The sequence below is a fragment of the Planococcus citri genome, chromosome 3 (genome assembly GCF_950023065.1).
Source record: "Planococcus citri chromosome 3, ihPlaCitr1.1, whole genome shotgun sequence".
Classification (NCBI taxonomy): Eukaryota; Metazoa; Arthropoda; class Insecta; order Hemiptera; family Pseudococcidae; genus Planococcus; species Planococcus citri.
This window is the reverse complement of record NC_088679.1, coordinates 6,529,328-6,544,817: the sequence shown is the minus strand read 5'-3', so window position 1 is coordinate 6,544,817 and position 15,490 is coordinate 6,529,328. Positions and strand designations below refer to the sequence as shown.

The following is a 15,490-nucleotide window of genomic DNA, read 5'->3' as shown; positions in this document are numbered from 1 at the left end:
AAGTAAACTTCGTAGCGTATTGAAATTAGTTTGCAGAATGAATTTCGACTCTCCATCTGAGTTTGATGAAATTTATCAAGTTTCAAAAATCTACTGAAGGCTCCAGTAATTTTCAAAAAAGTCGCTGGTGGCTCTAAAATGACTTGAACCCACCTTAAGTCGTCTTCAGAGGGTGTTAAAATTGTAGTGTAGAGTAAATTTCAGCTACCCATCTCCATTTGCTGAAATTTTGTAAAAATTTGAAGTTTCAAAAATCTGCTGCAGGCTTTAGGAATTTTCAAAAAGTCGCTGGAGGCTCCAAAACGACTTGAAATTTACCTGCAGTTCTTCGTAGCGTATTGAAATTAGTTTTTAGAACAAATTTCAGCTTTACAACTCCAATTTAATGGAATTTTGTGGGAATTTCGAGTTTCAAAAATCTGCTGGAGGCTCCAGAACTGCTCAAAACGGGTTGAAACCGTTTCCAATCGATTTGGCATGCCGAAAATAGGGTATATCCCAAATTTCAGCTTTCTTGGTCTATTTGGTGAAATTTTGATTTCTTCCCTCATTTTTGGCCTAAATTGGATTTTCAAAAATTCACCAAAAATCGAAAAACGTACTTTAGCACTTGAAATTTTGACAGGTGATAAATTTTTGCATGATCTTTCGATCTACCTTTGTAAGGTTTGAAAAATTTCGTCCAAGTCCTATTCTGAAACGCAAAATTTGCGATTTCGGCTGACCTGTCAATCAAAATGGCCGCCATTTTGTAAGTAAGGTCAACTTTTTTGTGGGCAAGTTCGCTTTAAAATGTTCCTTAGGATGTCCCCTTTAAGAAAAAAGTTGTTTTAAATTTTCTCAAACGTTGATGGAAACCGTATTATTTTTCTACCTACGCTCTAATTAATTTTCCTGTTTCCAGGCATATTTTTGAAGATTAGTTTCTGAAATTCGGCTCATTTTGGTGCCTGCTACTATTGAAGCTATAAACTTGTAATATACGAGAGGAGATGACAAAGAGGATTATTGGATTGTCGAATGGAAAGAAGTGTGACGATGACTGACGACAATTCGATCTTTTCGAATCGTTGATCGCACGCGTTCGATGTGGTAATAATGAGTAAGTAGTTGGGTACGCGTGTAAGTATTAACGAATAAAGAAAGTTGACGATTTTTCGTGATGTGGAGGAGGAGGATGAGGAAAGTACCGAGACGACGGAGTATCGAACTTATAGCCAGGATAATTTCACGCATTTTTCATAAGCTAATCACTCGATCGACTGCAGTGCAGTGTGTTTATAATAACGAGGACGATGATGACGGTCTCACACAGCACACAGCATCATTTGGCGGCGCAGCTCGCAGTGCAGCTCACAGGTACCGACTTGTACCTATAGCTGTGCGATGAGAGAAAGTAAATATTACATTAGTGATACACGAAGACGAAGAGGTTCGTCGGCCCGCGAACATATAACTCTTTAAGCAAAGTATGCAATGATTGGGTGTAGCAAGATTCGTGTAACCTGCTGTACACTATGAAGTAATACATTGGAATGTGACCCATTCCGATCTCGCGTACGGTGTCCATCACCAAGTGCTCGTATAGTCACCTAGTTCCTTATAGCATATTAATATATGCCTACGAGCTGTGCGAGCTTCGCAGGCATTTTATGGCATCGCCAACGTGTATAGATAAGTAGGCTGACAAGATGGAATTCGTGATTGGTTATTATATGTAGATAGGTACGAGTATTGAAAAATTTTACAATTTTACGATTGGCTTGGTTCAGCCATATTGTAGTGAAACAAACGTTCAATCGATGGGAAGGTACAGGTAGTTAAATTTGGAAAAAAAAATAATAGATATTTTCATCCTTCTCTCTCTCTTTCTCTCTTTGAATTGTTATGTTGAAAAAACGACATTTTCGAATCCGGAAATGAGCGAAATAGGACTTATGTACCTATGTACGTAGTTGATAGAGCTTCTCCGAATGAATGAGAAAGGGGTCTAATTCTTCACTGCTATATTTTCGAGAACAGTTCTATTTTGTCAAAACAAAATGTAAACCCCACCCATTTGAAATCCTTAATGAGAACTGAGGAGCCACTATTTATGGAGCCTGATTTCAATTTTAATAAAAAAATTAATTTTTAATGAGATCTCATCGCAAAATTCCACCTGTTACTAAAATTCCAGCCATACTTTCACCAATTAGGGTACCTTTTCGACGTTTGGCGAATTTCTGAAACTGATCTTCAAAAAATCTCTGGAAACAGGAAAATGAATTCAAACATAGGTAAAAAATAATACGGGTTCCATCAACGTTCGAGAAAATTTAAAAGTTGGGAAAGCAGAATGATCTGTTCAAAATGGCTTAGTTAGCTATGGTATAATAATAGGTAGTTTTTGGGGGAGATTCCTAAATTCTTCTTTCAAACATAAAAAAAGTTCAATGAAATAGCTGATATAGAGCCCAAGGTTCGCTCTCTATTGCGGAGGAGGGATGTAGAGAATGATCTAGTTGTCAAGGTTGTGCACTCTTTTTGCTTTGAGCGTCTGGTTTTTCCAAAAAAAAAAAAACTTTCATTCAATATCAATTTGACAAATTAGAATAGGTACATAATTTCAATTCAAATTTCTAAAATTTGTAGGAAAAAAAATTGAAAAATATTCGTCGTTCGTGTACTGATTTTCTCGAGTCAATTTGAGATGATTTCGAGCGGTTCTGGTACCTTCAAAAAATTTTCAAATTTTCCATTTTTCAAAAAAAAGTGGTTCAAAATTTTTTTGTAATGGTTCAAATATAAAATTATCGAATTTTTCAATTTCTTTTTCCTAAACTACCTAAAGCAAGTTTAGAGAATTTGAACCGACATCGACAATAAAAGATTTTGAAAATAAATGTCTAAATTGATTGAAAGAGTCGCAAAGATGGCAAATCTGAGTTTTTACAGGTGCTGAATTTCATCTTCACTCTACTTACTTACCTACAGCGTTTTTTTTTGTTTCTTTTGTTTTCAAAAACTGAAAATTTTGAACGGTTTGTACCTAATCATCATCATTCCATTTGAGTGTTAAGGAGAAATGTACAAACCATGTTTCAACATGTTATGCCAATTTTATCAAATTTTGTGAGAAATGGAGGGAAATTTTTTCTTTAAAAATGGGGATAGGTATACAGGGACGAAACCAAGCACTCTCTTTGGGGGAGGTAAAGGAGGTCAACCAAAAATTTGCCGACTGATACATATAAGAAAAAAAATACCAATTTTGCCAATTAAAAAGGCTTATGACTTTTAAAATATTTTCGTTTTCATTTTTCATTTTTTAGAAGTCTCAAACATAGAACTTCTTCATTTTGTAAAAGAAAAACAAGTTAACGTAAGCGTAGCCCGAAATTCATTAGTTTTGCAGAATGAATTTCGGTTTCCAACTCCATTGGATGAAATTTTGTGGGAATTTCGAGTTTTGAAAATCTACTGGAGGCTCAAGAACTGCTCAAAACGGTTTGAAACAGTTTCCAATCGCTTTGGCATGTCGAAAATTGGGTATATCCCTAATTTCAGCTTTCTCGGTCAATTTGGTAAAATTTTGATTTTCCCCCTCATTTTTGGTCTAAATTTGATTTTCAAAAATTCACCAAAAATCAAAAAAGGCACTTTAGCACTTGAAAATTTGACAGGTAATGAATTTTTGCCTGATATTTCGATCTACCTTTGTACGGTTTAAAAAATTTCGTGCAAGTCCTGAGTTGGAACAGAAAATCTGCAATTTTGGCTGACGTGTCAATCAAAATGGCCGCCATTTTGTAAGTATGGTCACCTTTTTGGGAGGGGGGAGGGCTAGAAATGTTCCTTAGGACTCCACCTTTAAGAAAAAAGTTGTCCGGAAGATCTACCGGGGGAGGGGGTGGAATAGATCCTTATGCGGACTCCCTGACAACAGATATTCAACTTTTAAAAATCGCAATTTCATTTGAAAAAATTGGAATTTTGTTTTGAAAAAATGAACTTCAGTAACCACAAACGTTCAAAAAAGTAAAAAGTAATTGAAAAGCAATGAAAAAAGTTACAATTACGAGAGCAAAACATTTTAATGTAGAAAAAACACTAAAAAGGGGGACCTTTTCAATTTTTCCCAAAAATTAACAAAAATTTTCTCTTTTACTCAACTGTTGAGATCTTGCTAAATTCGAAAAAATTCCAAAAAGTTTCACTATTTGGCTAAAAAAATCCCGAATTATAAATACTCGAAATTAAAAATCCCGAATACGGTAAAATCTTTAGTGGATTATAATCTTTTTCTCTGTCATGGAAAATGGCGATTTTTTTCCATCTTTTCTATCCACGCCAAGATTAATTTTGATCAGAGTCGAAAAATTTTGAAAAAAATTCAAAAACTGTCCCATATTAGAGAAAAAAAGTCCTAGCAATTTTCAAACAAGAAATCCTCTTTTGAATGCATCATATTCAGGAGGGGTGGGGGAAGGAGTATGATAAAAATTGATAATTTAGAATGATGGGGTGAAGTGAAGGAGATGTGCGTTCTTCATCATAAGTTATAAACGATCCGAAAAATTGAAAAAATGCGTTCAAATTTGAAAATTATTAAAGTTTTTAATGAATTTGATAGATAAAAAAAGAGAGAGCGTGATAAAACCCAAGAACATGGTCTTTCTCTAACTCAATTTTTTTTTAAATTCGATAAATCTACCAGAGAAACAAGATATTGTGATGGGGTGGAGGAAGAGGGTAACGTCGTCAGTTCAATCAATTATTAATGATCCAAAAAATCAAAAAATCTTACTCTTAAAATGTACGAAAAATTTTCAAAATTTTTGATACGTCTTTTGTACTTAATGGAAATTTTTAGATATTTTGTCAAACTTTTGTCATTCGGGGAAATGATGTTCGGGCATACGAATTCGGGAAAATATTTTTCGGGTGTTCGGCAGACGGAATTTTGGTTTTCGAGTTGATAGATTCGGGGAAATGGACGGTAACCCAAAAGAAGAATGGTCGCGAGTAGATATTTCGAGAGTGATCCAAAATATAAGTCATTTGATACCACAATCAGTCCCCCCATACCCCTTTTGGTCAGAATTTGATGGTCAAAACAGAGACAACGATGGTTCTTAATTTTCACAACATTTGGAACCCCTGAATCGGTTTTACAATATTCTATCTTGAAAATGTGATGGTTGTTTCAGGGTCGGGAAATGGTCCCCTTTCGAGGGAATATAGTATCACGAAAGTTTTAGGTATTACTTTTCGGTTCCACTCTTGCGATTTTGAAACGACAGTCTGACTTGGACCCCCACTACAAGTTACGAAATATACTTATAAAATATGCCAGCACCAGGCACCAGCGCCTGCGAATGCTCTGCATAGGCATACTCGTAGACTAACAAACAGGTCACGAGAAGATCACCGAAGAAGCCACCGTTTAATTGCAACTTCACGTGTACTATTCTTTCTCCCCGCTTCTGCTCCTGCCCTTTGCTACTATATACGAGTGGGTACGAGTCGAAGAAATGGAGAAAAATTTTCAGAAGAAAAACGAAACCGCACGTAACATTAAGGTCATCGAGTTTAAGTGAATTTTCGAGCCGCGAAAACGCACTCATTAAGAATTAGGTGAAGTCCGCCTACGAAATAATTACAATAATCTCGATTTAATATTTAATACGTATAATTGCCCGGTACGCATTAATTTCCATTCTTAATACGTTGTTGAACTGCGATGCGATGCTCTGCTCTGCTCACAGCTTGTACTACGAGTGTCGAGTGTACCAAGTGTATTACGACGCAGTCTAATAATTATTCATCTAGAGCTTTTCAATTGTCGACTTTCGAGGCGGCGGACGCGGAGGACGCGGACGCGACCGGAGATAAATAGGTAATACGCATTGTGTTGTACTCATCGTATAATGAAAGATACGAAGCGCGAGAGGCAATCGTCGTTCGCCGTTAATTACTCCAATTTACCTACCTTTCATGCTCCAACAGTTTTTTCGTTATTGATTCTTTCTTTTTATCTCTTCGAAGTGTCATATTTTTTTCTAATTCTTCTTGTTCCTGTTTCAGTCTCAACGTTAACACCTTCTGCTCCTCGGGTCGTTTACGTTTCATTTGTAATTCTTTCTCGAATCGGTTAGTCAACCTTTCCAGTTCTTTTTCCCATTCATCCTACGAAAGAAATAACTAGTAGTTAGACTCCTCTATCTAGGCGACAACGACAACAGCGATCAGGCTGGAAATATAGCTAAATTACCCTGATCTCCTCTTTTATTCGTTTATCTTGCTCTTCTCTTTGTTTGGCGAATTTTCTGTACAAATCATCTTCTTCTTTGCGATGTTTCATTTCTAACCTGGTTTGCTCATCTTTATCCTGTAATCAAAAAATACACCATACCGATTAAAAGACGCCATATTTTACAAATTTATATAAAGTGAAAAATGGCATTATAGACCTAGAATACTTAAAAGATAGGTAGGTATAAAGGTATACATATTTTCATTATAGATAGGTAGGTGTAGTATTTTGTGAAATCTGAACGATCTGGTCGATCCAAGGATTCGAAACCAATCCCATTATTTTCAGACTCGAGCATTGATAAACTTGGCAATAAATTTTTACGATTTAGGTACGCGTGCTTGCTGCGTATTTTTACCCACACCTTAAGGTACGAGTATAACTATGTACCTTTAATACATGGGTACGAAACGACTCGTTTACACGTGAGATTGATGACTTCAATTAATAGCTAGGTACGTTGTTTGCGGCGAGGATGGCGATGGATGGCTGTAAGACTAAAAACTATCGAGTATTAAATACATAGGTACGTACGTAGTTGACCGAGTGAAAGCAAGTGAATTCCCTAAATGGTGACGTCATTAGGTGTTTCCCAACAACGTGGCGGACTTTTGATTTGAAATTACTTTTTGCTTAGATTACTTATAGGATGTGTGCCTTGCCTTGGTCGCAGAAGACGTAACAGTGCGAATACTTTTGACGAAAGTTGGATTTGTGAGTCATCGATAGATAGGAATTGGAAAAAATGTTGGTTGGCAGAATAATTGATGGTGAGTTGAGATGAAATAAGAGTTGGATTGAGGCATGAAATGAAAAGTGTAAATTCAATTGCTCAAAGTATGAAGGGAAAAATTAACAAAAATTGAAATATTTTTGGGCATCTTACTCAAAATTTTGAAAAAAAGTACCAACTCAATCCAAAAACTCCTGTATTTCTTTTTTATTTTTATTTTTTTTTAATATGAACGTAAACAGGCAAGGTGTCTAACTGTCCACTAAATCAAAAAAGAAAAAAATGACCTTTTAATGACTTTTGAATGACCAAATTTTCACTCAAATTTTTAATAAGATTTCGTTATGGTTTCAGATTCAACTTTGATGGATGATTTTTATAGACTTTTTTGCACCGATCATGAAAAAATCCCATCGCGTCAAGATATTCTACATTTTCTGAGTTAATGACTTTATTTATTATTATTACTGAAATTCCTTTAATGGTAACTTTCGAATTATTTCTTTGATAATTTCACGGGTTATGTTACTATTTTTGTCAAAAATTTGTGGAATTTCTTCAAAAAGGAATAAAAACTTAGCATAAAACATGAGAAAAAACTTCAAAAAAACAAAAATTGATGAAATTTTCTGTAAAATTTATCAAATTTTGACAAAAGTTGCATAAATTTGGTTAAAATGTCAGAAAATTTTTTATATACGACAAACTTGATTAAAAATTACAAAATCTGAGCAAAATCTTACAAGTTAGGTATCTGATCAAATTACTGAAAATTGACTAAATATCTAAAAATTGCCATAAAAATGGAAAAAAATATAAGAATTTGGAGGGGAAAATGAAATTTAACAAAGAAAGAAGCTTTTAAACAATTTTGAGAACAGGTTTTTTGTTTGGCAAATTTTTAAACGGGCGTTTGGGCAAAAAAGCATAAATTTCTTAGCAATTTTGGCAAAAATTACAGCCATTTGACTATTTTATCAAGAAACTACATCCTGACAATTTTGGCGAAAAAATGGGAATTTTTTGACAGTTCTGAGAAAACAGATTTTTGAGTAAGACACTGATTGTTTGACACTTTTGGTAACAAATGGGCCTTTTTGATAGATTTACTGAAAAAATGGAAACTTCTTGACAATTGTACCAAAAATTGCCACTTCTTGACAATTTTACCAAAAATTGACACTTTTTGACAACTCTGCTAAAAATTGACACTTTTTGACAACTTTACCAAAAATTGCCACTTCTTGACAATTTTACCAAAAATTGACAATTTTGACAACTCTGCTAAAAATTGACACTTTTTGACAATTCTGCCAAAATATTGACACTATTTGACAATCGCTCTAAAAATTGACACTTTTTGACAACTGTGCCACAATTGACACTTTTTGACAATTCTACCAAAAAATTGACACTTTTCGACAATTCTGTCAAAAATTGAAACTTTTTGACAACTCTACCAAAAGTTGACACTTTTTTTACAATTCTGCCAAAAAATTGACACTTTTTGACAATTCTACCAAAAAATTGACACTTTTCGACAATTCTGTCAAAAATTGAAACTTTTTGACAACTCTACCAAAAGTTGACACTTTTTTTACAATTCTGCCAAAAAATTGACACTTTTTGACAATTCTGCCAAAAAATTGAAACTTTTTGACAACTCTGCCAAAAAATTGAAACTTTTTGACAACTCTGCCAAAAAATTGAAACTTTTTGACAACTCTGCCAAAAAATTGATACTTTTTGACAACTCTACCAAAAATTGCCACTTCTTGACAATTTTACCAAAAATTGCCACTTTTTGACAATCGCTCTAAAAATCGACACTTTTTGACAACTGTGCCACAATTGACACTTTTTGACAATTCTACCAAAAAATTGACACTTTTCGACAATTCTGTCAAAAATTGACACTTTTTGACAACTCTACCAAAAGTTGACACTTTTTTACAATTCTGCCAAAAAATTGACACTTTTTGACAATTCTCCCAAAAAATTGACACTTTTTGACAACTCTACCAAAAATTGCCACTTCTTGACAATTTTACCAAAAATTGACACTTTTTGACAATCGCTCTAAAAATTGACACTTTTTGACTACTCTGCCACAATTGACACTTTTTGACAATTCTACCAAAAAATTGACACTTTTCGACAATTCTATCCAAAATCAACACTTTTTGACAACTCTACCAAAAATTGACACTTTTTTACAATTCTGCCAAAAAATTGACACTTTTTGACAATTCTGCCAAAAATTGACACTTTTTGACAACTCTGCCAAAAAATTGACACTTTTTGACAATTCTGCCAAAAGATTGACACTTTTTGACAATTCTGCCAAAAATTGACACTTTTTGACAACTCTGCTAAAAATTGAGACTTTTTGACAACTCTACTTTCAGAACATTTAGGTAAAAACAGCCCAAACTTGGAAAAGTTGGCAAAAATTACAACCATTTGACTATTTTATTAAAAAACTAGTTCCTGAGAACTTTGACGAAAAAACACCTACCTTTTTTCGACACACTCTCTGGCAATTTTGTCGATAAATGGGAATTTTTTCACAATTTTGACAAAAAGAGGATATTATTGGGCAATCTAGGCAAGAACGAGACTGTTCGACGATTTTGATAAATAATGGGCATTTTTGGATGACTGTGCCAAAAATGGAAATTTCTTGAATATTTGGCCAAAAATTGACACTTTTTGATAGCTTAACCAACAATTGAGGCTTTTTCGCAATTTTACCAAAAATGCACGATTTTTGACAATTTTGAAAAAGTTGACACTTTTTGTCAATTGTGCCAAAAATGGTCACTTTCGGACTATTTTGCTAAAAATCAACGTTTCTTGACAACTTTTTAAAAAATTAACACCTTATGACTTTGCCAAAAAATAAACTGAACGTTATGAGTAAGTTTGGCAATTTTGGAACGAAAATAGAACCTTTTAAACAGATAAGGCAAAAATCAATTCTTTTTAGGTGTTTGGGGAGGGGAAAGGATACAAAAAATTATGGACTCACAACTTCCGAGAATTAGCATGCTCCCAAAAAACAAGTGACAAAAAAGACCTGCCTTTTACTAATACATTTTCTAAACCTTTTGCACTCGTTTCGCTGGAACCAAGAAGGATATTTCCTCTTTCAAGAATAGAAAAATTAACCCGAAAAATTCCAGAAATACCCTTATTTATAGATACCCATATTATTTGAAAATCATTCATTTCTATGAGCAAAATCACCATTTTTCAAAATGTTTTATACCGTAGGTGTGCTCAGCATAAGTTATTAAAATTTTGATTTTTTTTTCTCACAAAAGTTACGATTTTTGATAGTCTAATTTTGAACTGAATATCTAAAAAAATGTTGGGAAATATTCTTAAAAAAAAAGTACATTATTCATTATTTTGTCAAACTTTATCAATTTTGCCAGATTCGATTGTATTTCGATTTTGTAAAGCGAATCTAATTTATTTCACCTAAATAATCATCAATTTTATAGTTAAGATTTAGTAATTATGCATGAAAAAAAAAAATGCTCGATTTGTTTCCAAACGATGCACTCGATATGATGCGTAAGCGTAGGTACTCGAAGCGGCGATGCATCTGAATGAATTTCTTACACAAACAACGAGACTAGACATAGTGCTTCGAAAAATATTCTACGACATCCTGACTAACTTTTTGAGACGATCAAGTTAACTCGAGTAAACAGATAGGTATATTAATTTTAGGCTCAACGAGATGGAAAATCAGAATTTGCTCATTGCACGCGAATCGCAGGTTGAGTTAACTAAAGTACCTACTCGTATCTTGCGGACGAATATCTACTACGATATAAGAATAAAATGTTAATGGTGCATGATACAATGATACTCGTTGAGTGCTTAATTGTGCCGGAATAGTTGGCGTGTTAATTTGATGTAGGCCATTAATTGCGATGGCATTTAAAAAGAGAGAAAGAAGGTGTAGGTAAATATTTTACGAATAAAGTATGCAGGCAGGTGATTAGATTACCATTTTGCAATTTTTGACTCTTTCAGAGTGATTTGAAATTTTTTTATAAATTAAAAAATTGCCAAAGATTCCAGGGTTTACTTTGCTCAAAAATTTAAATTTCACGAAGAAAATTAAAAATCACCCTTGAAACAATTTTTTCGATTTTTTTTAATTTTCAAAAATTCACCAAAAATCTGAAAATAACTTGAACACTTGAAATTTTGGTTGTGAGGGGTTTAAATCAAGCTCATTCGATTTAGATTGGTTTCGATCGAATCAGAAAGTGAGTTTAAAAGGTTTTCTTGTCAGATGGGCTTGGAAAAATTTTAAAAATCGACAATCGCATTCCTCTAGTTGGATAACACGAAATTCACGACGGTTAATTTTCACTTTTTCCTCCAGTAATAAATTTCCTTCAAAACGTCGTCGATGACAAGCGGCAAGGTGCAAATATATTTGATTATTTACTTAACAGATCAGCTTCAGAAACGTACTTACGTCTCTGTCTCTAGATAGAGTAAACATAATATACCTATACGTACATATAACTAATTAGATGATACATTTTCTTATAATCACGGCCGTTAATAAATCACGCGTGTATTAATCCGATTTTATAATAACGTTTGTTTAATTATTGTCGACTTGACGGCGGCGAACGAAAAAATTATGTTTATGGTTTTAACGAAGCCTTTTCCTTCGCTTCGTCGTATTATAATGAACCTAATTAAAAAAATATTTCAATTGAAAAACTTTCTGTCCTACAAACCGAACCTTACGTCGCCTCACACTGCTGCGTAGATTTTCCAAAACTTCGACGAACCTACCATGATTTTTTTTTTCATTCCATCGATTCTCAATCGATTACATAAAAATCGACAATAGGTAAGTATAATATAGCTGATAATTTCATTCGCTATGAATTCAAAGTAGCATATGTAAACAATGCTCAATTGTTCGAAGATTCTGGTTCTCTTTTTTAAAATTCTTTCTCTCTCTCTCTCTCTCTCTCTCATTCGTATAGATCTGATGGACGAATTTCCAGTGCGATATTCGATATACACGAATATCCATTTACCTAAATATAATAATGGACGCGGACGCACGAAAATGTAATTGTTTCAATTAATCACGCCATTTTATGCGTGACATTGGATCACGAGTTGAATGAAGTTTTCGCGACAAAACCGCACATTTTCACCAAAGGATTCGGGTTCGGCGTGCCATGCCCGCGCCCGGTGTGCCTCGTCGGGTGTGGTGGACCTGGACCCGATATTTAATTATATTAATCCACCCACGATAGGTTTTGCGGCTCGAATATACAGCTATATGGTTGGGATCCGCGAACACAGACCTGTAATTATGGCGTTGAAAATTTCATACTCGTACATAGGTAGGTACCTACCTCACTACCTCTCTACATATACGTATACTCGACGTAAAGCATGAAAAATTTTTCCAGTTACGCTACATTATGGCTAACATATTACGAGTTCGAATCGCGATGTCTCCAAGGTGATCTTTAAACGTGTCATTGCTACGGATATATACGAGCGTTAATGTCATATTTCGGACATTTTTACCCAATCTGTGTACAAATTATTATGGTGAGGTGGTATTCGCGTACTCGTATATGGCCAATACTCAACAGGTGTGTGGGAGTACAGTTAATGAACGATTCGAAATAGGTAATCAAACCGACTGTGATATTCGTGAACTTCACCTCGATTTGAAAATTATTTCTGTACAGTTTTGTGCAGATAAGGTTGCAAATGACACTCTTATTCTCGATATTTTAAGGAACTAGAAGACTTCGAAATAAGTAAATGCTCGTAATTGCTGTGATATTGAGTTTTTTTTTTCGACAAGGTTACGTGCCAAGTTTTGAAACACTGTGTAGAGTAGCCTTATTAAATCTGAAAGGTCATACGTGTATTAAAATTCTTCGGAAACAGAGAGTAACTAATTTTATTGTCAAAAACGTTGAAAATATTGTGAGAATTCTTGAAAATATGTATATATTTTTTTTTACATTATAGTGGTCACATATTAGTCACATTTACCAGAGGTAGCATTTTAATTATGCTAAAGGTCTCTTGAGCTTTCTGATTTTCGCTTGAATATATCAAAAACGAAGTCTCATAGAAAACGGTTAATTACACTTTAAAAATGGGAAATATCACTCTTATGCTCTTCAGAATTTTGTTTCGCCAGCATTTTTTTCTTTACCTACTTTTTCTAAAAAAAAAATCAAATATGTACCTAAAGATATCTTTAGAAAAAGTAGTTTTCGAAAAATTATTATAACTATACTAAAATGGAAATCACAGCTTTCAAGTTTTCAAACCAGTTCTTTGAAATTGTTATATTTTAGGAAAAAATGATTCCTCATTTTTTTGGTTTTCCTTAGACTCAGAAAAATTGTGCCGCAGTTTAAAAAAAATCCAAGAAGATAAAATCTCAATTTTTTCACAAAATTTCCATTTTTGTGTGAACATTTTCTTAAATAATCCACTTCTCAAGAAAGAACTCGCAACTGATAGTTCCTCAAGCTATGCAGGTTGCATTGTAAAAGCCTCTCAAAGATGTGAAAAATCAAGAAAAATGGATGAAGAAACCCAAGCACTTTTTGAAAATTTCCCATTTCTGTGTCAGAATTCTTCTTAATTTAACCCTATTTTTCAAGAAAAAATTCTGGATAGATCGCCCTGAAGTTGAAAAAAAAACTTGAAGTTTGAAATACTTACTTACATTATTTTTCTGAAAATTTTTTATATCTGGTTGGAATCCTAATTTCCGCTAATTTTCAACACACGTTTGTTCATTTTTGGCAAATTTGCTAAAATTTTTTTACGTTTGTCGGTGTATAAACCGATTTTGATGCTTTTTTGAATATTTTTTCATCATTTTATCAAGTTTCTAACTCTTTTTCATGCATTTTTGCACATTTCAGGCAAATTTTACTGAAATATTTATTGATTTTTCCTCTTTTCTGGTTTTAAGTGTTTTAATGCTTTGGTATTTGAGTATTTTTTATTCATTTTAACACAATTTTAACACTTTTTGGTGCATTATTCGCAAATTTTGCAGTAAATTTATTACTTCAACGTTCGAACCGCGGTTAAAACACGTACAAACTCCAGGTTAAACACATTTAAACCAGTTTAAACAGGTTTAAAATATTTGAACACATTCAAACATTTTCAAAAATAATTCAGACACGTTCAAACCGGATCAAACACGTTTAAACACGTTAAAACCGGTTTAAAAATATTTGAACAATTTAAAAATTTTTTAAACAGTTTTAAAAATATTTGAACACATTTAAAAACATTTTAAACACATTACAAAATATGTACTTATTTAAACACATTCAAACATGTTCAAACAGGTTTAAACAGGTTTATACTGGTTTATTGTTTGAACAGGTTTATGCCAGTTTGGTGTTTGAACAGGTTTATGACAGTTTAGTGTTTGAACAGGTTTAAGCCAGTTTAGTGTTTGAACAGATTAATGGGTTTAAAAAGATATCAAGTAAACGGTTTTAAACAGGTTTTTAACTGGTTTAAACAGGTTTGTAACGGGTTTAAACTGATTTTTAACAGGTTTAAACAGATTTTCAACGGGTTTAAACAGGTTTGTGATGGGTTTAACAGGTTTTAAACGGGTTTAAACCGGTTTTAAACAGGTTTTAAATGGGTTTAAACCAGTTTTAAACAGGTTTTAAATGGGTTTAAACCAGTTTTAAACGTGTTTTTAACTAGTTCAAACCGGTTTTAAAGGAGTTCTAACGGGTTTAAACTGGTTTTAAATAGGTTTAACTGAACCGTGATGTTAATAACGACTGTCAATAAATAAAATAAAAATAAATACCTAAATAAAATAAGTTCAAACAGGTTTGCACAAGGTGTTGAACAAGTTAAAACTGGTCTAAACATTTTCAACCCGGTTTAAACACGTTTACTCAATTTTATTGTAACTTTTTCATGTGTGGGTAATTTTCAGTGTTTTTAATGCTATTTTAAGTATTAACACAATTTTGTCACATTTTAAAATTTTTGCGCATTTTAAGAAAATTTTACTAAAATTTTATCATTTTTATTTGTTGTTTTGTTTTTGGTGATTTTAAGGGTTTTTTGAGTGTTTTTCACATTATTCTCATACAATTTAGACGTATTTGACAAATCTTACTGTTTTGTCGTTTTTTAATAACTTTAAATGATATTTTAATGCTTTTTCGAGTGTTTGATATTACTTTAGCATAATTTATCACTTTTTATGCATTTTTTTTTGCAAATTTCTATTAAAGTTTCATTCAGTTTTCAGAACTTTTGATACATTTTTTGAGTGTTTTTACATCATTTTAAAACGTAATAGATACTTTTTCATATTATATTTTTGACAAATTTTACTAAACACTTTTTCATGCATTTTTGGCAAATTTTACTAAAAT

General features: G+C 33.0%; 1 protein-coding gene across 1 annotated transcript in view; it reads right to left on the bottom strand.

Annotated features, from left to right (window-relative positions):
- The window catches only part of Hil (Hillarin), a 60,507-nt gene that overhangs the window by 12,977 nt on the left and 32,040 nt on the right, over positions 1-15,490 (bottom strand). The window contains exons 2-3 of the mRNA XM_065359145.1: positions 6,257-6,373; positions 5,975-6,171 (exon numbers count right to left, since the gene is read on the bottom strand). Coding sequence (XP_065215217.1) covers positions 5,975-6,171; positions 6,257-6,373 — 314 coding nt within the window. The remainder of the gene's footprint in view (positions 1-5,974; positions 6,172-6,256; positions 6,374-15,490) is intronic.